The sequence below is a fragment of the Vidua chalybeata genome, chromosome Z, assembly GCF_026979565.1.
Source record: "Vidua chalybeata isolate OUT-0048 chromosome Z, bVidCha1 merged haplotype, whole genome shotgun sequence".
Lineage (NCBI taxonomy): Eukaryota > Metazoa > Chordata > Aves > Passeriformes > Viduidae > Vidua > Vidua chalybeata.
The window spans coordinates 18,602,910-18,624,750 of NC_071570.1; the positions used below are offsets into that span (position 1 = coordinate 18,602,910).

The 21,841-nt window shown below is 37.2% G+C and overlaps 1 protein-coding gene across 9 annotated transcripts in view; it reads right to left on the reverse strand.

Annotated features, from left to right (window-relative positions):
* The window catches only part of CCDC171 (coiled-coil domain containing 171), a 162,113-nt gene that overhangs the window by 114,563 nt on the left and 25,709 nt on the right, over nt 1–21,841 (reverse strand). For all 9 annotated transcript variants that reach the window (XM_053932309.1, XM_053932307.1, XM_053932306.1 and 6 more), the window contains exons 7-9: nt 15,574–15,666; nt 14,129–14,289; nt 6,398–6,536 (exon numbers count right to left, since the gene is read on the reverse strand). In XM_053932309.1, coding sequence (XP_053788284.1) covers nt 6,398–6,536; nt 14,129–14,289; nt 15,574–15,666 — 393 coding nt within the window. The remainder of the gene's footprint in view (nt 1–6,397; nt 6,537–14,128; nt 14,290–15,573; nt 15,667–21,841) is intronic.

Sequence of the window (21,841 nt, forward strand, 5' to 3'; positions counted from 1 at the left end):
TACAGCAATAGCTATTATCTCCTTGGTTTTCTTCAGTCTGAATAAACACAGGGAGTATGCATAATGCTTTACTTTGAAAAGGAAAATGGAGTGTACAAGTATAGAGTCAAACACAATCAATTGCAGCTGACAGATTCAGCTGTTCCAGGAGATGTGATTACAATCCTTCTCAACAACCCCATCCATCAACATGTTTTGCCATTCCTGTAGAACTACTGGAGAAGTACAGGTGTAATTGTTTCCTAGGTTATTTCAAAAGGGAAGTCAATTGACAAGAAAACCACTAAAGCTTTTTCATACAGAGATTTTGCTTCACAGACCACATTAGTAAACAGGTGGAAGAGTATTTGTAAACTCAATTAAAATGTATAAGTCTTCTGCTGACTTTGTTTACTTCCTGTACACCAGAATGAACCATTCTTGACCTAGACAGTGATCCTTGAAAACAACCTTGAAAATCCAAGGCAAGGTCTGCATGGATATGCAGGGTACTCCTAACTAAATTCAAGTATTAATAGGAAGCATAAAGAAGATTGTTCAGACATACTAAACTTGGAAAAATACAGATACATTGATAAAGCCTAGAAGGATATGTTTAGGAATGCCAAAATCCACCTAAAGTTGAATCTGATGTGGGATGTGAAGAGCAACAGAAAAAGATTTCTGAAGTACATCACCTGCATAAGAAGGACTAGGCAAAATGTGGGATCATTGCTAATGAGGCAATGATCTGGTGACTAAGAGAGAGAAAAGGCCTTCTCATTGATTTTTCCACTTCAGTCTTCACTCAAAGAACCTGCCCTTGGGAATTCCAGGTCCCTGAGATGAGTGAAATTTCCATGAAAACTTGAGAACTTAAAATTCTCAACCTATACTAGAAGTATTTCTAGTATAGAAAAATAGTACTCCCTGAACCCAGAACATATGCTGAATTTTAGCATATAAAATGCTTCCTTGAAACAAACTTCATATCCTTAAAAAAGGCTCCTATTATCATAAAACAACTCTTGAGGACAAAAACCTTTTAGTGTAAAATGTGCTTGGCAACATATTAATTTAATCACCAATTTCAAAACACAATTGAACTTTTAAATAAAGAGAACCCAAGCATTTTTCATTAAAAATACTGTAAACATAAATGAGGAGAAAATATTTTTCCAAATACTTTCTATCCTTATCTGTAAGGATAACTTGAACTATTCTGAAAACTGACTGCTTATAGAATTCTTCCGTTCACTGTCAGACATGTGTTAATCTTCCAGAAAGGTATTTTTATTTATCTGGACAAGTTCCTACTACCTTGGTTGTAGACATATTTTCTTTAACTACCAGTATTTGATTTTTGCTCCTGTTCCCATATAGAAATGATGTCCCATTGGTTTTGCAGCATTTTGCAAAAGCCACGGTTGACTAAAATAACAGTGAACTCTATACACAGTTCCAGGACAGCCCAGAGAATCTGACGCTGCAAATGTGCATCTGAATCTCAAGTTCAATAACTTTTAAAAAATAAACATGTGGGCAGGACTTTAAGACCTTACCTTAACAAAACCACTGCAGTAGTAAGCAGGGAGTTGGGGTCCAGCTGTACAATGAACAGACTTAATTCCTGAGGAATTTTTTCTACTTTGTCTACAGTCACAAGGAGTTCCTGGGGAGGCTCTCTTGCACATGGACTTATTAACCCACTCAGTCTGTAGTACAAATTCCAACTGGTGATAGCAGAGTAAGAGCCAAATACAGAACTATCCACATAGTCACCAAGGAGCAGCATGTTCAGATATGTCTTGAAAAGTGCTATTGTAAATTCTTTACAAAAGTATCAGAATGTTTACCAGGCATGACCTTGAGGGAGCAAATCAAAGCATTTAGAGAAATACAAAATACTGCTCCACAGTTCACAAAACACAGGCTTTACTCAAGTGATGCTCTGTAAAGCAGAAAAGTGGCACAAATTTTTCAGCAAACAGGCTTAAATTGTATTATAAAAACAAAACAAAACAAAACCATCACTGACAAACTCTCTCCTGGGGCTTCTATTTATTTTTGCTCAAGTTATCAAACTATTGAATACTTCTTTTGTTTTCTTATATCAACTGGCATATTCAAAAATCTCTAGAAGAGTTTGGCAACATGTAAGTTAAATACAATCTCTCAAGAAATTTAGTATCTCAGTCTTACAAATTAATCAAAAGGCTCAAGTTTTATTGAAATCCTTCTTGTCCCTCCCCTAAAAAGAGATTTGTTAGAACTTTTGCTGGGAGAAAATATTATGAAGTATCTCTTTGGGTTTTGGGGTTTATTTTTTTGTCCAAGTCAGAGAAAATTTTTTGAGAACTTCAAATTTTAGATGCCTGTCTTCCAACACTAGGACATCACAGCTTGAGTGACCTCTGTACTTCCCAAATAGATGAAAAAATTGGTTTGTTTGAAGAAGATCATTTAAGCATATGCTTCAGACTAACTAGTCTTCTTACATTAGGACAATAATAGAAGGAATACATGGGAAGAAAAACTCCCCCCCCCCATGTTAAGGCAAGAAAAAAACAATCAATGTAAAACAACCTTAATTAATGCACAAAATTAATGAAGAGTGTGTATCAGGACTGGGATATTTTTTTTAACTGAAATAAACTTTCCACATTAAATTGCCCAGATGACATTTACATGTTTGCCACTGTGCACCAGTTTCTACTCCACAGAAGTTGTAGAACAGAATCATAATCCTCAGGGTGCTTTATGGTCTGTTAAGTCAATACCTAGGCAACTTCTGCTAAAGAACAATGCTTAGTGTGTACATCCTGGAAATAGATTCTCAAATATTTCTGTTCTGACATTCAGTGTACAATAACGTACAAGGTGTTTATGGACAGCTGAGATGCAACAGAGCATGACTTCAGGTGTGGCTGTAAGAGGAAGATTTACATGCCATGGGGAAAAGCCAAAGCTGTGTGCAATCTATTACACAACTTATATACAAATTATGCTAGTCCTGATAGAATCTGTTAAAAGGGGTGGAAATAAATACACCTTCCAAATTAAAGGAATTTATACTAAGATACAATATTTTAATTATTTCGCTTTCTTAATATGCATTCTGATGAACTGGCAAGTTTCCCAAATTTCAATTTGCATTTCTCATAAAATGAAAGTTTAACATCTCCTGCTTGCCCCATGCTAAAATCATCCACTACTAGGTACTAGAAATGTAAACTTAAAACTCCTAAAGATACCTCTTATTCTTTCCATGGGGCAGGAATACAGCTGGGGCTGTTTCAATTTAAGCAAAGTGTTAAATCACAATGGCCATTCTAAATTCCTGTTCCTCAAACTAAAAATTTCTAGAAACCCTAGCTAGATAATGACAAGCTTGGGACCAATTTCCTCAAGTAAACATGATGTAAATATTGAGAGCTTTCTCATGGTGAGCATTCATAAGCAATTTTATTTGATAGTAACAGATCCTATCACATTTGACCTATGCAAGTCTCTGACAAACTTCTGCAATATGCTGATATTTAAAATTACAAGCAGAATAACTACTTTACTGTAGATTCAACTTATTATCTATTAGGGGGAAAAAAAGAATTTTCATATAAAGTTTCAAAATAATGTACTTTGTGTATCTTACAAATATTTTAGAAATGAACCCATTAACTCATATGTAACAGTTCTGTGAGAAACCAACATAAGACTACCAGACTGAAATGGAAAATATGTATTCAGGATGTCTAATGATGGTACAAAATATAAGAAAGTAATTAACAGATCAAGAAAGCAGGACGTGGAAATACAGGGAAGAGAACGCACTGACAATTTCACACAATTTTAGTATAAATAAAGGGAAGCCTAATAACAGTACATAGAATGTTATTAATACTTAGTTTCTGCTACAGCCTTCTGCTTTTTGATTTTGGGAAGAAAAATTTTAAAAAAACTGTCTATACTGAGTAAACAAGACCACACACAGGCACTCCTGCTTCCCAATCAAATACAAAATCTTCAGGAAAAATAAAAAGCCATCCAAGGTGATAAAAATCTAATCCCACAGGGGACCACTAATACAACTCTTCAGAAAATTTGTATTTTTATTACCTGTTCAAGACAGTCTTATGGCTTGAAATCATTCCAGTAAAACAATTAAAACAACCTGCTATATGAATTAGATAATTCTTTCAAGTGGGGCAATCTATTTGCTTTTACTTTCAGTTACACAACGTTCATTTTGAGTACACTATTTAATACTGTTGTCATTACCAAAAAGCCTGACACATGAATAGAATTTTGTCCTGAATTCCTGTCAGGTATAACATACATTTTACTATGGAATTTTTCTTTGTATTCTTTTTGTGCCTGATAAAATTATTTTTTCAGGTTGACTAAGGCAGCAGATGTCTTTTAATACTTCAGTGCTTGCATTGAAGAAGCTGTGTCCTCCCAAAGGAAAAACGGTTTTATAGCTTTATTTTTCTTCAATTTATTAATTACCAATCTACCTGGGAAGTGGATAACACTAAGAAAATGTATGGAATAACTCCATCAGCTGAAGAGTAGACACCAACATATCTGAAAACTCTCTGATGCACATCTCTGCTCCTAAATACTGAATAGCACAATGCCTACTAGTAGCAGGGAAGAGATCATGGTAATCTCCTACACTCATAGGTCTAAGAGGAAGCAGGAACAGAAATTTACAATAGAAAAAAAAATGGCTGAGTATAGAAATACTGTAAATGCTACTATACAATGAAGAGAGATAAGATTTTCTAGATCATAGAATCATAAAATTGGTTTGGAAGGAACATTAAAGTTCATCTAGTTCTAATGCTAGACCAGGTTGCTCAGAGCCCCATCCAACCCAGCCTTAAACTCTTCCAAGAATAGGGCATTCACAACTCCTCTGTTATGAGCTTCTTTGTTAGGTTTCATAACTTTTCTGTTATGTTTAAGTGCCTCACAACTCTCCCAATAAAGAATTTTTTTCCTAATATCTGCTGAAAACCTTCTTTATGTTTGGAGTCATTCCCTTTGTCCTCTTACTACATGCCCTTCTGGAAAGTCTCTCTTCAGGTAGTGGGAAGTCACAATTAGGCCACTTCAAAGCCTTCCCTTCTCCAGGCTGCCTCATAGCAGAGCTGTTCCATCCCTGTGATAACTTTGTGGCCTCCTCTGGACCCTCTCCAACAGGTCCATCTCCATCCTGTGCTGAGGACCCCAGAGCTGGATGCAGCCCTGCAGGTGGGGTCTCACCAGAGCAAAGTAGAGCAGAGCAGAGGGGTAGAATCCCTCCCCTGCCCTGCTGGCCACACAAGCCATATACCAGGATGTATATGGCTTGCTTTCTTTCAGCAGGGTCACATCCAGCCTCTCCTCCACCTGCACCCCCAAGCCCTTCTAGGCAGGGCTGCTCTGATCTGTTCATCCTCAGCCTGTGTTGACACTGGGGGTTGCCCTGACCCAGATGCAGCACCTTGCACTTGGTCTTGGTAAATAACATGACATTTTCATGGGCCCACTTCTCCGGCTTGTCCAGGTCTTTCTGGATGGCATCCTGTCCTTCAGGTGTGTCAACTGCACCACTCAGCTCAGTGTCATCAGCAAATTTGCTGAGGGTGCACTCCCATCCCTTCATCTATGTCATTAATGAAGATATCCTAAGCTTTTTGTTTTGACCCTCCTGCTATTAAAGAGGATGGCAAAATTGATATTCAAAGTTGGGGTGCTTAGAGACAGTGGGAAGGCACCAACTGGTCATATAAAAGGAAAAATATTTCAGAAAATAATGCTGTGAAATACATAAATATGACAAATGTACACCAAACAAACAAAAAAAAAAAGAAGAAAAAAAACCCCAATCAACTAAAAAGTTTGTCACCTTCAAAGAAGATATTTTCAGTTTTTGCAGTCAAATGCTTACATTAAAAACATTATGCAAAATAGAAATAAGCAAGTCTACAATAGTAACTAATCAAGCCATTAAGAAAAAAAGAGAAAAGAAAGCTTGGATAGAACATTCTTCACAAAAAATCATAATCCATATCTACAAATTGCCTTCTTCATTAGGAATGTTACTCTTGAGTAACATTAGGAATGTTACTCAAGAGTAACCATATAGAGTTACTCAAGAGTAACTCATAGCCATACTTTTGAAATAACTGTTTTCTGCAAATAATTCCTGAATTAAATACTTGGTGTATCACTTAAAATGCATTTTGGAATCAGTTTCTCCAGTATCTTATCTGTATTTACTCTTGTTTCACAAAACAACGGAATATAAATAAATATCAGAGTAATGCAAAGTCAGATTTATTCCACAGCTCAACACAGCAAATGCAGATTATGTTCAGAGTATGTTTAAAAAGCCTAAACAACAAGTGCCATAGGCTTTTTGCCTTACCATTGCAAGTTCGCTCTGTAAATCACTGCAGCTTTTTTCAGCATTCCCTAGTCTTGCAGAGAGGTCCATAATTACCTTCTTTTTTTCCTCAATCACTTCTTTCATTTGATTGTTTGAGGAGAAACATTCTTTTTCTAATCTGGAAAAGTTTCAACATTAAAACATTTTAATCAGAAATACTTATGTCAAGTATTCTACATATTTTTAGAAGACAATCTGGGTATCACATCATGTTACCACGTCATATGACTTATGAAGCTGCTTGCCCTATTTTTTTTTTAAGTGAAGAAACTTAAATATTCCTTCTAATAAAAACTTTTCAGCTATGGTTATGTTCTTTTCCATTACCAAGGCTTGTGTTAGACTTCCAGTCATAAATTCATTTGGCCATTTGAATATAGACTCCAGATTAAATGTAATAAAAAGAAGTCATCATATTTTAATTAACACATTAGTTCTCTTCAGAAGGACATTGCATCTTGCATCATCAGCACTGATTTCAAGTACAAAGCCTGCTCCTTGAGTTTCCACATACCTGAATATATTCTTACCCTTGTTCTGGCCAGAACAGGGTTAATTTTTGCAGTAGCCAAGAGTTGGCATGGCTAGGACCTAGAGGTTAATCTATACCATCTCATGTCATTTTCTGGGCACAGGGGAAGGGCTCCCTTGTGGGTAGCATGGCAGAGGGACTGGGTATGGTTGGGGGTTTCCACAGTGTGCAATCACAGGTAGATCAATCACTTTTTTTCCTTATACACTCTGTAATTAGTATTGCTGCTGTTACAGTTCATTGTCTTAATGTATTTTTGTGTCCAGTAAAGTGTCCTTATCTCAGCCCATGATCTTTACTTTTTGTGAGTCCAATTCTGCTCTCCAGCCTGTCAGAGAACTAGGAAGAAGAGAGGGGAATGATCGAGCAGTATATGGTTTGGTGTGTTTCTATAGGAACACTAAATTGGGGAATACCATTCTTAAACCATGACAAGTCTACTCAGAATTGCATTATTTCAATAGCAGACAATTCAAAATTTCAACCAGTTCTTGAACTACATCAGTCCTCCTGGTATTCAAGAAAACAAATATACAGAAAGTGGATAAAAAGGTGTGTCATGAGAAAATTACAAGGCCAAACAACAGCAAATAGGAGACAGAGCCAAGGACAGGAAACCAGGGAAAAATTTTGGAGGATTGCCTAAGTATATAGGGATAGAAAGGAGGTGCCTCAGGAAAGGCATCTAGAACTAACATTCACAAAAGATGACAAAGATGAAAAGGGATTTTACCACTGTTACAGTAGGAAAGAAAACATGAACAAACTTATACACAAAGCAGCTATTTTATCAACAGCAGAGAGAGAAAGTCAGCATACTCCCTGCCTTTTTGTCCTCCATCTTCCCTGAGAAGGTCTACTCCCAAGCCTCCATTGACGGTAAAAGGACACTAAAAGGAGAACAATTGCTAGCAATAGATGAAGATTGTGCCTGAGATAACCTGTAAGAACTCAACCCATAGAATTGAAGACGTCAGCTCACCTACATTCACAGGTTCTGATAAAGCTGGCTAATCTCAAAGTGGCATTGCTGACTATCATCATGAAGGGTCACAAAAATTGCAGGAGGTCCCTGCCAAATGAAGAAAGGCAAATGTCGCACTTATATTTGGCAAAAGTCAAAAGGAGAAGCTAAGGAACTATAAACCACTGAGCTTCAATTCAGCCCTGGAAAGTTACAAAGCAGTTCTTTCTAGAACAATTTTCTGGGCTCATGAAAGAGAAAAAGGTGATGGGGAACACTTAGGGAGCTTAATCATACCTGACCAACCCTGTTATATTCCATGATAAAATTATCAGGTCTGTGGACAAAAGGAGGGCAAATAGATCAAATATTTAGTACCCATAATATGATTTTAGCAAGGATTTTAGCACTTTTTCACACATTTTTTTTATAGCTGTTACAACTTAAGACTACATATGTGAATTATAACATTGTTAACATATGTGATTATAACATTGGTTTGATAGTAAAGCCCAGATGGTAGTAGCTGGAATGGCTGTAATACTGTAGACATCTGTCTAAGTTCTGTTTAACAGTTTCAACCATCACCTGGAATAAGCCAAGAGTGCAGTTTCACAATACCTGCAGTGAACAGTGAACTGGGTGTGAGTAGATCATGACACAATACAGTTGATACCCTCAACAGAAGAGCTGCCATTCTCTAGCCATGGAGAAAGAACAGGCCAGAATGAACCTTCTGACATTCAACAGTGACATGTGCAAAGACCAGAATTTAGGAAAGAAGACTACCTAAAGTGATGTGGCTCACAACTGGCTGGATAGAAGCTATGCCAAAAAGAACCTGGTAACCATGACACACAGGCACAAATCAGCAGTGTGGTATATGAGCAGAGATAGCTAACACCATCCTGGGCTGTATTAATAGCAGCATAGCCAGATCAAGGGAAGTAATTCATCACCTCGTATTTGGTAGTCATTCCAACACATCTAGGATAATGATTGCTTTTAACTACATGCACCCCTCACAACATAGGAAAAAAGTTGGGGTGGGCTAAGGGAATGGTCACCACCATGATCAGCAGCAGAAATACACATAAGAACTAATGAAACTTGATATGTTCAAGCTGGAGAAGAGGTAACTCCACAGTGTACAACAGGCCTCCTAGTATCTAAAAGGAGGTTATCAAGGAAACACAGATGATCACCTCACAGCATTCTTTGTCTACAAGACAAGTACTGAATTCAAAAGGTTCAGGCAAGGAAAAATGTTCTCCAACTCTATGGAACAGGTTCCCAGAGAGACTGTGCCATCTCCATTCTCCACATTTTCAAGACCTAGCTGGATTAAACCCTGAAGAGCCTGATCTCATAGCTTATATTAGTTTGAGCAGCAGGTTGGACTACAGATCTCCTGCAATTCCTTTCAACCTGAACTATTCTTTGATGTAGCTCTCATCAGTAGAAACATCCAGCAGAAACATCATCTCTTTTTCTCCTAGCACTCCTGTCTCCCTAGAACTGAAAGCAGTGCAAAGGGCTCAAAGTTCTTGCAATTTTGAAGCTTTTGAATCAATATTGTAACTTTCTGACTTTAATTTATTTATGAAAGATTAATGTATCTTTTTCATTGAAGGACTACTTCAGCAGTCCACCAAATACCTATGTGCTTCTGCCTGGCTGATTTTTTGCTGTAGCTGCAGATGTTTACTTCTTATTCTTCAAAACCTGCCTGTTCAGTCCCCCAAAGTCTACTCTCACAGCTTTCGGAAACACAGCAAAAGCAGTTCCAAATTATTCTATGTCATGTTCTCACTCTTCAAGAAAAGTAAATTCACACAGAGACCCAAATCCCATGTTGCTTCCAATTTACATAGTGCTACTGGGCTCAGAGCTAATTAATAAATTACGCAACCCAGAAAAGCCTGTTAGCTTGGTTTTGGTTATTACAACTGTATTTTTTCTAAGAAAATAAAAAATTATGCCACCCAGAAAAGCCCGTTTGCTTGGTTTTAGTTATTATAACTATGTTTTTTTCTGAGAAAACAAATTCTTACACCATTATATAGCTTCTAACTTTGGCGTTATTTACCTACAGCTAAAGAGACATACAAGTGCTCTAGCACAACAAATTAAAGTCTCTAAGACTTTCATTTGGCTAAGGCTTAAAGAAAAACTCATGCACGTCCTCCAGAAAAAGAGAAAATATGTTTGGATGCCAAACTAGGTCTTAAAAAAAAAGCCAAGCTCCTGACATTGTCTGAAGTCCAAAGACCAAACCCTTCAAAGGTAAGTAGATCAAAGGCTGTTGTATTCTCTCAGAAGGTGTCCGGTGAAAGCAACCACTGATTTTCACCAATGTAACTGACACTTGTATGCTTCAAAGAATAAAAAGGGGACAGGAAATAGATGAGGCAGTACCTGCCCACCCCATGTAATTACCTCAAGGGAACTGAGTAGATTGATGTCCATCCCAGAAAAAGCTCGACCTTCGCTACTTATCTTAATAGAGGTCTGGAAATTTTGGTGTCTGGCCTAACAAAATTGTGAGGATAGGCTGTTTATGTCTCTTCCACATCTCTTAAAAAAAACACCAATTGTTTTACCTGTGTTTTAACTGTCTTAATTTTCATGGAAAGGCTTGCATTCTTTGAAATCACAGAACACAATTTGCTTTCAAAAAACTCAGCTGGCAGAAGCTGCTAGAAGTAATTGCATGAATCAACACATGATTGCAAGCAGTGAAAAGTACTGTCTGGATATTAGACAACATTTATTCTCATATTCAATTAAGATACAGAACAGATGCCTCAGGCATAAATTCTATTTTATCCCAAAAAACTCTAGGATAGGGAAAATTTCCTTCCTGAAAAAGAAACACTGAACATAATTGCCCAGTTCAGGTCAAAAATGGAAGACTTTTTAAGGTTCATCTTGCATTTTAGTAATTCAAGTATTTACTTCTCTGTAAGCACTACTATTGAAATTCTTAAGGCAAATGGTACCATATCTGTAAAAACTGCATTTCGTAGTCTTAAGTACAAAAAATATACTTATTTAGGTATTTCCTGCAGTAATTCCAAACAAAGAAATATACTCTCTAAAAAAACCTCTTATTTTTCTTTTTTGATGATAACATTTTTCAAATATGTAACTTTTGGGGATCAAAAATATCCTAGACATAAACCCCTTCAATGCTCAAAGAAATATCTTCATATATCTAGATAAAAGATTCTCACAAGGAATAAAACATTATTGAATGCACAATACAATTTGACGCCTAACCATTATCGTTATGTTGGTCCAAGTAATCTAATTCAGAAAAATATCTTTAAGAGATTCTCAGAGACTTGACTGGAAAGCTACTACTTACAGAAGGTCATGTCTTTAACCAAATTTACTAATCCAAAAATTTAAAAATCTTGTGGTAAAGCTTAAAAAATTCTAATTATTTGGAAAATACCTAAACAGATGTTTAAGTTGCATTAAAAATGCTGCTAATTAGCTAATATTTTATTAACATGTATTGGTTCCCAGAACACATCCATACTAACAGCTCCCTGACTGGTAACAGGAAGCCAGGTTATGGCAGCCATGTTGACAAGACAGGATAGATTTTTCTAGACTGAAAACTACAATAGCTTAACAAGGGTTATTCAAAAAACCAAACTAAAAAAACCCTATTTCACTAAGGATGATTAATTTTCTGGTCTAACATCAATACAAAGACAAACTTTGGAATATTAGGTCTTGGAACAAGTGAAGAAATGGGTCAAGAAAAAACACTTGAAGTGTTTGAACACTACTTCCAAGAAAACTTCCATAACATTAATTTTTCTATATCTTCTGGACCACTCAAATATAGGAACCTACCATAGCAAAAATAAAAAACCCACTACACCTAAGAAAACCAAACCAAGACTGAAAAAAAGAACCAAACTCCATATGCTCTGTAAGAATAAAAAGTTACAGACAAGAAAAGCTCAGATGGTACAAAATAGCCCGTGTTATGCAAAACTACTGATCAAACAACCACTCCTCAAAAAAAGGCCGGTTTGCACACAAAGGAGCTTTTTTAAAACAAAACAAGTAAAATTGAATAAATTGTCACATCAATGGTCCAGGCCTTCCCCATTTCATGGAAAGGCAAAGAACATAGTATCAGTTTAGTGTCATGTATTTACTGACAGAGAACCCATGCCCACAGCAAAAACAACCAGGCAGGATGAGATTATAGTTTAATTAACTGATGTTATTTTAGAACTGTAGAGCATCTTGAAATACACTTAGTTTTACAGCTGTGAAGACTGCAGTCTTCCTGAAGAAGAATTTTAGATTACTATCATAATGTTTTTCACAAATTTTTATCATAAAAGTTATATCTTTTTCTTTGAGAAAAAAGTTTCCACTTTTTAATGTGACTCTGGTTTCCCTAAATGCACATGAGGCCTCTTTTGACCTTTTTTTTGATAAAGAGTGTTGTAGGTTGGGTTGGTTTAGTTAGGGATTTTATTAAATGTTAGTTAGGTTGGTTCTCTGTACCCCTATTTTCTCTCACAATGATTTGCTCCAAGTTGTTTACCACAGGAGCTCTTGTCACTCAAACATGTCAATCTTCTCACCTCATACAGTTTTCTCCTTACAAGGTTCTGTCAGTCAGGGGTTGTCTTCATGAACGTTCTGCATCAATCACCCCACCTCTGCACTGCTATTTGTCCCAGAACACTGTACCCACCTCTGTTATGTTCCCCTTGGTTGTTATAATCCATGTCACTCCCCCGTTGTCTGTCCCTATTGGGCGAGGGGGGTTTCCACCCCTGTCTGCCTGCCCCCTATTTAACCCAATGCTTTCATTGTCCCGTCACCATTTCACCTTGCACCATGCTGGGAGCAGTCACTCCGACCATCGCAGCAACCATGTGTGAAATAAACGTTCCCAGGCTTGCAAGCAAAGTGTGCCTCTCTTGTCCCTTCGCTTCCTCTCAGCATGAAGCTACCAAAGCTGCTTACCCACACCGGAGCGCTCAGCACTAGCAGGGAGGCAAACGCCATAACCCTGCAGCGCCCGTTCACATTGCGGCTACAGTCTACAGTCTCACAAAGGCAGCGCTAGTCTGGGCTTTTCGGCTGCTTGAGGTCATAGCAGGTAACCGCCGCAAAAGAGCTTTAAGATGTTTACAATACAGCACAAGTTTCAACTATATTACTAAAAACATCACTGTAAGCATAAATGTAGGAACACTTGGGCCCACAAAATACTTTTTTTGTAGGGAAACCAGTTTCTTTTTTCCCCTCTACTGCTTGTATGAGCAAGTCACCACAAATACTTTTATGTATAGACCCCCATATTCCTGACTAAGAGATGCAAACTGTCTTTTTCAACCTATTCTACCTCTCTCTCCCCACAACCCCACTGTGTGCAACCCACTTCAGGTCTTCTAAATCCCCTCCTTCCATAAATTTCACAAACTACTATCCTTTATTTCATGTACTCCTCCGTTCTCTGTCTTCCAGCACCATTCTTCTTCCTGGTATTTTCTCACCCCAATAAAAGCTTCATTCAGTTAAGGAAAAAGACTCAGTACAGTGTATCCTATATCTGCCCAGGATATATAGCAAAACCTTTCTTCCAAAAAGCATCTATTACCATGGACACAGTAGACTGTGCTGAGCAGGAAAGGAATCCCAGGTAATTTCATCTGCTGTCATACACTTCCTCCCTTCTTCTACTTTCCCTAGCTAGTCAACACTTTCCACAATCATTCAAAAGCTGAAAATGAAGATTCACCACTATAAATGATGCACAACTTCTCAAAAGAGTCTTAAAGATTGATCTATCTCACTGAAGTGAAAAATAATATTTTCATAATCATGTAAGTATATACAGAAGAAAAAAATCTGTTCTAACCTTGCCATATGTGCTATCCTAAACTCCTTCCAAATACAAAGGAGACAGGACCCTGCCATAAGTATAATTTCCAACATTTTTGCTTTGGCAAATAATTGGTAACAGATCAGTTATTTTCTTTTCCCACCCATATTGTTACTGATATGGACCTGTTATTAATGGAACACCAGGTTCTGAACTTCAGGTTGGTTTGGGAAATTGCATCAGATTTAGTTGTTTTATACTGATTGAAAACTATATAAATGTAAGCTGTAAGTGGTAATCCAGCTGTCTACTGGCATTTTACAATGAATTTAAAGGGCAACTTACACACTGAGTTTCTCTAAGTTCTCTTGGGCATTGTGCTTTTCTCTCTCATAGGCACATTCCAACCCTTTGAACTCTTTCTTGATCATTTCTAAATCTGAAAGAGCTTCTTCTTGTCTGTCCTTTTCCACACGCACAGCTTCTTCAAGTTCTTGAATTCTTAACTACACCACGTGATAAAAAAGCAATTAAAGCAAGTTAGGAAACACAGGATATTCTATGGTCTGTTCTGCTTTACAGTAGAGTATATTCTATTAATTCAGTATAAAAGTATATACACATATAAAAAACATTGAACACGTGCAAAAATGTAAGAATACATACAGTTCAACCAGAGACAAATAGATATGACAATGAAAAGTACCTTCTGTTCTCATTTGGAGGTGTCTGAACATTTTCAGTTCTTATTAGTACTGAAGCTTTCCAGGGAAATTCTAGTTTTTAAATAGACTCATGAAGTGCGGGACTAACAATAAAGGCTATACTTTCTCTCAGAAGAAAGCACACTTCTAGCTTGTTCATGTATATAAACAAGGAAAAAGACTTTATCAGTTATTCATCCATAAAACCCAAGCCTCTGAGTTTAAGGAGTGTTATCCTCTAACTTCTTTTGTATGTTGCAGAACACAGAGGAAATTAAGCAAACTAAATATTTTCTAGTTAAATTATCACTTTTAAAATTTACGTGCAGGTACATACAGAAGATCATGAAAATAAGAAAATAACTGACTGAAGAATGGCAATGCTTATTTTTGTTACTCAGAAAATAGGGAAAAAAGATACCAAATTCCCTTCTTTTTTGTTTAGTCTTTCAGAAGTCCAGCAAATTTGTTAACTAATACGATATTACTAAGAAATCACCATTTAGTTTTTTCGAACTCTTTTTGTAATAGACCATAATTATTTTACTGATAAATAAACTCTGTGTGATACAGATACCAAAAATTAATGTTCAAGTATATATACTAGATTTATCCATATAATCAACCTTTACTGGTAACTGCGAGTATCATAATTTTTGGAGTAGACAAGTTGGATGTATGCACTTTGTCTCCAAATTGCTCTAAGTAGCCATTCAGAAGATACAGGGCAGGATATTTAAACAGTACTTTAAATATCTGTTGTGAAACTGTTGTGAAACATTTCCTTTACCGTAACTGTTTAAATAGTAATGGGAATTCTCAAACTTTCAAATATGACATCTTATTTTATTATTTATTTTAATAACTTTAAAGTTCTCTGAAAAGCAGATACTCTTCTATTCTGCCCATATATATATATATATATATATATATATATATATATATGATTTTGACCCTTACTGTAATAAATCTATTTAGGTTTTTCACTGGAGCAAGTGTTCTTCATATTTTTGGAGCATTATATCTTCACAACTTCCTCAACTGTTTTTCTGTAAACATCTATAAAATATTTAACAAAAAGTTTACCTGGATGATCTCTGAAGTGAAATTGGATGCTAAATGTGCTGCTCTCTCTGCTTCAATGTTTTCTTCCAGTTTCTTTGTTCTTACTGCAGCTCCCTAAAAGTACATTTTGAGGATATTTAAGTTCAGAGAGAAGACAGTATGACACCAGGTTTATTCAACTCATCAAGCATATTGTGATTCCATACACCAACCTGATATATCTGAACTACTTTGGAATTGTGACAACTCATACCAAGAAACACATATAACAATATTTTTTTACATATATGGATTATTTAATTAATATTTTCTATTTAGTTAAGTAAATTGATGTAGTATTATGTTACTGCTGCATTTTTTATAATCAGCTGGGGTCAGAAAGCAAATAAACCAAGTTAAATATTCTTCCTATTGCCCCACTATTTGCTCACTTGAGGCAACATAACTATACGTTGTATGTTCTGAAATACATTGAGGTATCAATAGAACATCTACAATTTCATAAATGAGACATGATGCACAGAGAAGATTCTTCAAAAATTTATCTGCTTAACATACTTAATTTTAAAAAAATCACAAACACTGCTACTATATTTTCATACTGCTAAGATTATTCTCATAATTAAAAATGTCTTCAAAAAGGGCAAGAAGGACTCAGGGAACTACTGGCCAGTCAGGCCTCACCTCAATCCCTGGAAAAGTGATGGAGTGCCTCCTTCTGGATACCATCCCTATCAACATGGAGAACAAGAAAGTGATCAGAGAAGTCAGCATGGATTCAGCAAAGGGAAATCATGCTTGGACAATCTGATTGCCTTCTATGATAGGACAACTACCTGGATGGATGAGGGAAGAGCAATGGGTATTGTTTAGCTTAAGCAAGGCTTTCAACACTGTCTTCAACAACATCCTGTGGACAAACTCAGGAAGTGTGGCCTGGATGAGGGGACAGAGAGGTGAACTGAGAACTGTCTGAATGGTAGATCCCAGAGGATCGTTATGAGTGGCACAGGGTCTGGTTGGAGGCCTGTGACAAGTGGTGACCCCCCAGATTCAAGAGTGGGCCTGGTATTGTTTAACTTCTCCATCAGTGACATGGATGAAGGGGCAGGTGCCTCCTCAGCAATTCACTGATGACACAGAGCTGGGAGCAGCGGCCGATACCCCAGAGGGTTGTGCTGCCCTTCAGAAGGGCCTTGACAGGGTGGAGAGATGGACAGAGAAGAACTGTCTGAAATTCAACAAAGGCAAATGCAGGGTCCTGCATTTGGGGAGGAAGAACCCCAGGCACCAGCACAGGCTGGGAGCTGATCTGATGGAAAGTGGAGAAGGACCTGGGGTTTCTGGTGGACAACAAGCCATCCATGAGCCAGCAGCATGTCCTGGGGGCCAAGAAGGCCAATGGTGTCCTGGGATGCATTGGGAACAGCATTGCCAGCAGGTTGGGGAAGGTGATCCTGGCCCTCTGCTCAGCCCTGGTGAGGCACATCTGGAGTGCTGTGTGCAGTTCTGGGCTCCTCAGGACAAGAGAGACACAGAACTGCTGGAGCTGGTCCAGCAGAGGGTGACAAAGATGATGGGGGGACAGGAGCATCTCTCCTGGGAGGAAAGGCTGAGGGAGCTGGGCCTGCTCAGCCTTGAGCAGAGATGACTGAGAGGGGTCCTCATCAATGTCTGTGGGTATCTGAAGGGAGGGTGTCAGTGGATGGATCCAGGCTCTGCTCAGTGGTGCCAAGCAATAGAACAAAAAGCAGCGGGCACAAACTGACACACAGGGAGCTCCACCTGAACATGAGGAAGAAATTCTTAACTGTGCAGTGACAGAGCACTGGAACAGATGGAACAGAGAGATTGTGGAGTCTCCCTCACTGAAGACATTCAAGAACCACCTGGACATAAACCTGTGCCATGTGCTCTAGGATGACCCTGTTTGAGCAGGGAGGTTGGACCAGATGACCCCCTCATGGTCCCTTCCCACCTTACCCATTCCATGTCTGTGACAAATAGCTTGATTCTTTATATTCTCTAGGTATTATTCCTTCCAAACATCAGCTCCTAATCCCCATTGCCCTTAACAGAGAATTAGTAAACTATGTCCTGCTTCAGTTTTAAAGGACTCCCTAGCATCCTCCCACAGATGAACATCTGTTAATAGGATAGTTTTACTCAAAAATACTGCCAGCCTATTAAAAGTAATTAATAAATACAAATTATATGTATTTCACTTCTTTTTTAAAACATTTTAAAAGTCTAAAAATAATTCTATTTTAAATTTAACAGAAGACAAAGGAAACAGTAAGGAAGGTATTTATTACAACATTCAGTGTGGAAAATGTTATTTTTTAAAAAAATTAAATGAAGAAATGGAAACTTCACTGAGACTATTTCACTGCATACCCTAAAGAGCAAAAACACTTTTCTGCCTTTGGCTGGCTTAAGTGTCTATTCTCGCAGAAAACAGTGAAATAAAAAAACTGATTCTGAGTGTAAAGTTTTCAGGCACAACATACTAATTCACAAGCTCTGTACAGAATTCGACTTCTAAGTCTTATTTTATTTCCTGAGCACCTAACTATGCCTTCATCACAGCCTCGCTCCAGCTGAAAACAGAGAAGAAAATACCATTAAAATGGTTAACTTATCCCCTCAAATGGAAGCCTTTAAAACTGTTAGGTTTTTTCAGTCTCAAGATGAAAAATAAAACTGAAATAACAAATAATGGTTTGAATTATGTCATCTGCAAGAATTAAAAACTGAAGCAACAAGATTCTCCCAAACAGAATATACAAGAATCAGTTCTTTGTATAGATCTTCAAAAGAAATTTCTGTCTTCTTGAGCTAACATGATGGACACTAAATGCAAGCCATGTTGTCCAAAGCAAACACAAACTCCCAAAAATATAGAAGCCTCAGTCCTAAGAAAATGCTGGGACAGTAAGTGAAGAAGGCAGGAGCAGGCAGACATCAGTAAGAAGTGCCAATATATCACTCTTTTGATGTCTGAAGTAGGAGCAATTCCATTTAAACAGTAACATTTGTAGATGTTGTCTTTGCATTGCCACAAGTCACTGAAGAATTAACTTCTAGAATTAGCATGCTTATTAAAAAAAAAACACTGGCAAAAATTAGCATTTCAGCCACAGACATCTCTGATGAACTCTGAAATAAGAGAAACAGCTCCTTTTCACAAACAGGACAGTGTGTCTACCCTACTGGAAAAGAATTATGATCTTCATAATCAAAGAAGAGCCAGATATACCTGACAGGTATCCAATGTAAAGCATTCAAATAGATTCAAGATAGTATACACAGAAAAACTGTATTAGAAACTAAAAATCGAACTTTGACACATAAGTATCATCTTACAGTTCATATCCCTATATAAAGGCATGAAAAGAAGTGACTTTTTCAAAACTGGCACTTCTTCCTAAAATTAAACACAGCAATGCCCTATTCTTGCGTTTGAAGTTCCTCTTCTTCTAGAGTTTGGTTCTTTAAAGCTTTGCCTCAGAAGTCTGTTACAATTTAGATTTTTTTACAATCTTGTTTACCTTAGTTCACAGTAACTCCAAAAAACAAAGAGCTAAGGAAAGAAACAAATCTTTTTATTCAAGATAAGACACTGTCAGAGATCTGACAGAACTACCACTAATTTTCTGTATTCTTAGAAGCTGAAGATGAAGAGTGAACAGTGTTCTTTCCAAAAGCCTCAGAAGATTACTCAGGCAAACCTTAATCTTATTTTACTAGTCTATATACTATACTCAGAAGACTGACTGCTTAAAAAAGCCTGCAGAAAAGCTACAGATTTGAATTGACGAAGTCATGTAGATGCTGACTGTGGAGTACTGAATATTCTTTTTCCTCTGCTCTATGACTACCTTGCTGAAGCTTATGGTTCACCATAGCTCTAGCAAATTTAAACAAAGTCAGATGCCAGCAAATAATTGAGAAATTAGTCAGAAAAAAACCCCAAACTTCATGAAAGACATCAAACCAGCCACTACTAATTAAGCATGGTTAATCAATACAGAATTATTAATAGAAAGAAATTCAGATTTGCTCTAAGGAGAAGAATCTTCATATTTCAGTCTAGCAAACTGCACATGAGCCATAGAACTTGCACCTGTATTCGAAGATGCATTTGAAGACTCAGTTGGGAAGGACACAGCTGTAACAAAATGCCATATAGAAAATCTATTCTATTTTGCTGATAGAGGTTCAAACAGGCTCTGCTGATACCTACATGCACTTGCCTTCACAGTGAGAAGCTGCATACTCCACCAGTGAGAACAATCTATTACACATTCTATGAGTAGAAGAAAAATGTCAGGGGCGAATCTAACCTGTAAAACCATGGTAAAAGTTCCAAAAGGAGAAACAGGAAGGAGTTTTTTTCCCCGTCTGACAAACAGAAAGTCACTGGCATCAGAAACCCGTTAGACAGGCAAACCCCTTTCAATCAAATTAAAGGTGAGAATCAGTATCCTTACTAAATCACGTCTGAAAATTTTACACAATGCCTTACAAAAAAGAAGCTGTGTGAAAACCATCTAGAGTAAGCTTGCAGGCCACAGATATCTAGATCATAGGCTTGTATCTGGGAGTCAAGTGGGAATACGTACTAGTTTAACATGGAAAGCTTCTTGTCAGGTCCAAATCCATCTCAAAGATGGACCAAAAAGCAAGTTCTCCACTGATTATGAAGTGTTTGCTCATCCAACAAAGAAAACATTGGTTATTCAAAAAGATTCAGTCACTTGTTACTTTCATGTGCACCTAACAAGATATATGAAGGCAGACATCTTACTTAAGATAGCAGGCACAAACACATGGAATTTCTGACATTTCCTTAGATATTCAAGCTGATTGATTTCAGCCTTAATTTACAGAATGTGAAAAATAGTTACAGACTTTTCATAAATTTAGAAAGGTTTACTAAACCTTATCAAAAAAACAACAGAAGACTGAAGAGAGAAAAATATTACGACGCCAGGAGCAAAGGATTTTTCCCCATGTGCTCACACACAAAATGGAGGTTTTGCCTTTTAACTCTTTTGCCTCTCCCAAAATTCTGTCCATCAACTCCTTTCTTTGCTGTCCAGTGGTGGAGATCACTTCCTCAAAGCCTGATTGGAGGTCAGTGTCACCATAGTGACAAGTCGACCATCTCAAATGTCCCAACCCATGCTGTCCCTTGATAACAATGCAAGGGGGTAAAACATAACTATAAATCTATAAAACTTTTCTTAACCTATATACAGATACTTGTCTGTTAATTGTGAGAGTCAATCATTGCATTGCTCATCTATCACAAAGAACAAAGATAGCTGGGATCAGTTTCCATGATAGCACAGAGAAAATTTTGACTTTTGAGAAACAATAAATACAAGTGACTAAGAAAAATTCAATGCCAGCATTCAAACTTGTGGGCAAACATGCTTTATGTTTAATCTCTTAAGGCTCAGTAACTTTCTTCAGTGTGACATTGCATATCAATGCTAATGTGGAGACATTTTCTTTAAGCTTACAGTTTGCAACACCATATTCCAAACTGTCCTTTGTGGCTTCCACTTTTTTGTCCCTTATACTTGCCTGAAGTGCTGCAATATTTGTGAGCACTGGTGTACTCCAAACTGAAAGCCTTAATTTAGGATCCTACATGACACATTGTTCAACACCACATTTGCTGTTAGACATTCACATTTATAAAAAAATACCCTTTATCAGATAAGCAAACAGTAGGGGGGAAAAAGACAAAGATACATTTGCAACACTTACTAAGCTTAGATACAGTAATGGAAGTAATTTTTCTCTTCTCTGCTTCTATTTAAACCCCTTCTGCAAGATGTTTCATTTATCAGAATACTTACACTTATGAAAGGTTTAGGTCCAACCACTATGCAAAATGGTCAGCCAAGACATTTTTAAGTGAAGAGGACACACATGTACCTCATACCTGGATCACCATTCAACCATTCTGTTTGTGTGTTTCCATATTCAGACTCAGATATTTTTCCTACTAAAAAGCATTTCCCTACAGCTCAAAGCTCAAATCAGGGGGTCTAAACACGTCTATGGGAGATGTGCTGACCACTTCCACCTAGTGTTAGAAAAGCTGATACCGCTTGATCATGGTAAAGTGGAGCCATCTCCTGTCCAGAAAATAAACAACCTTTAATAACTATAAAGTTACTTAAATACAAACAATTCTTAACCACTGAAGTAAATGCTCTTTCAGCCTGACAATGTGGACAATCCTCACTTATTAAGTACATATTTCCTGTAC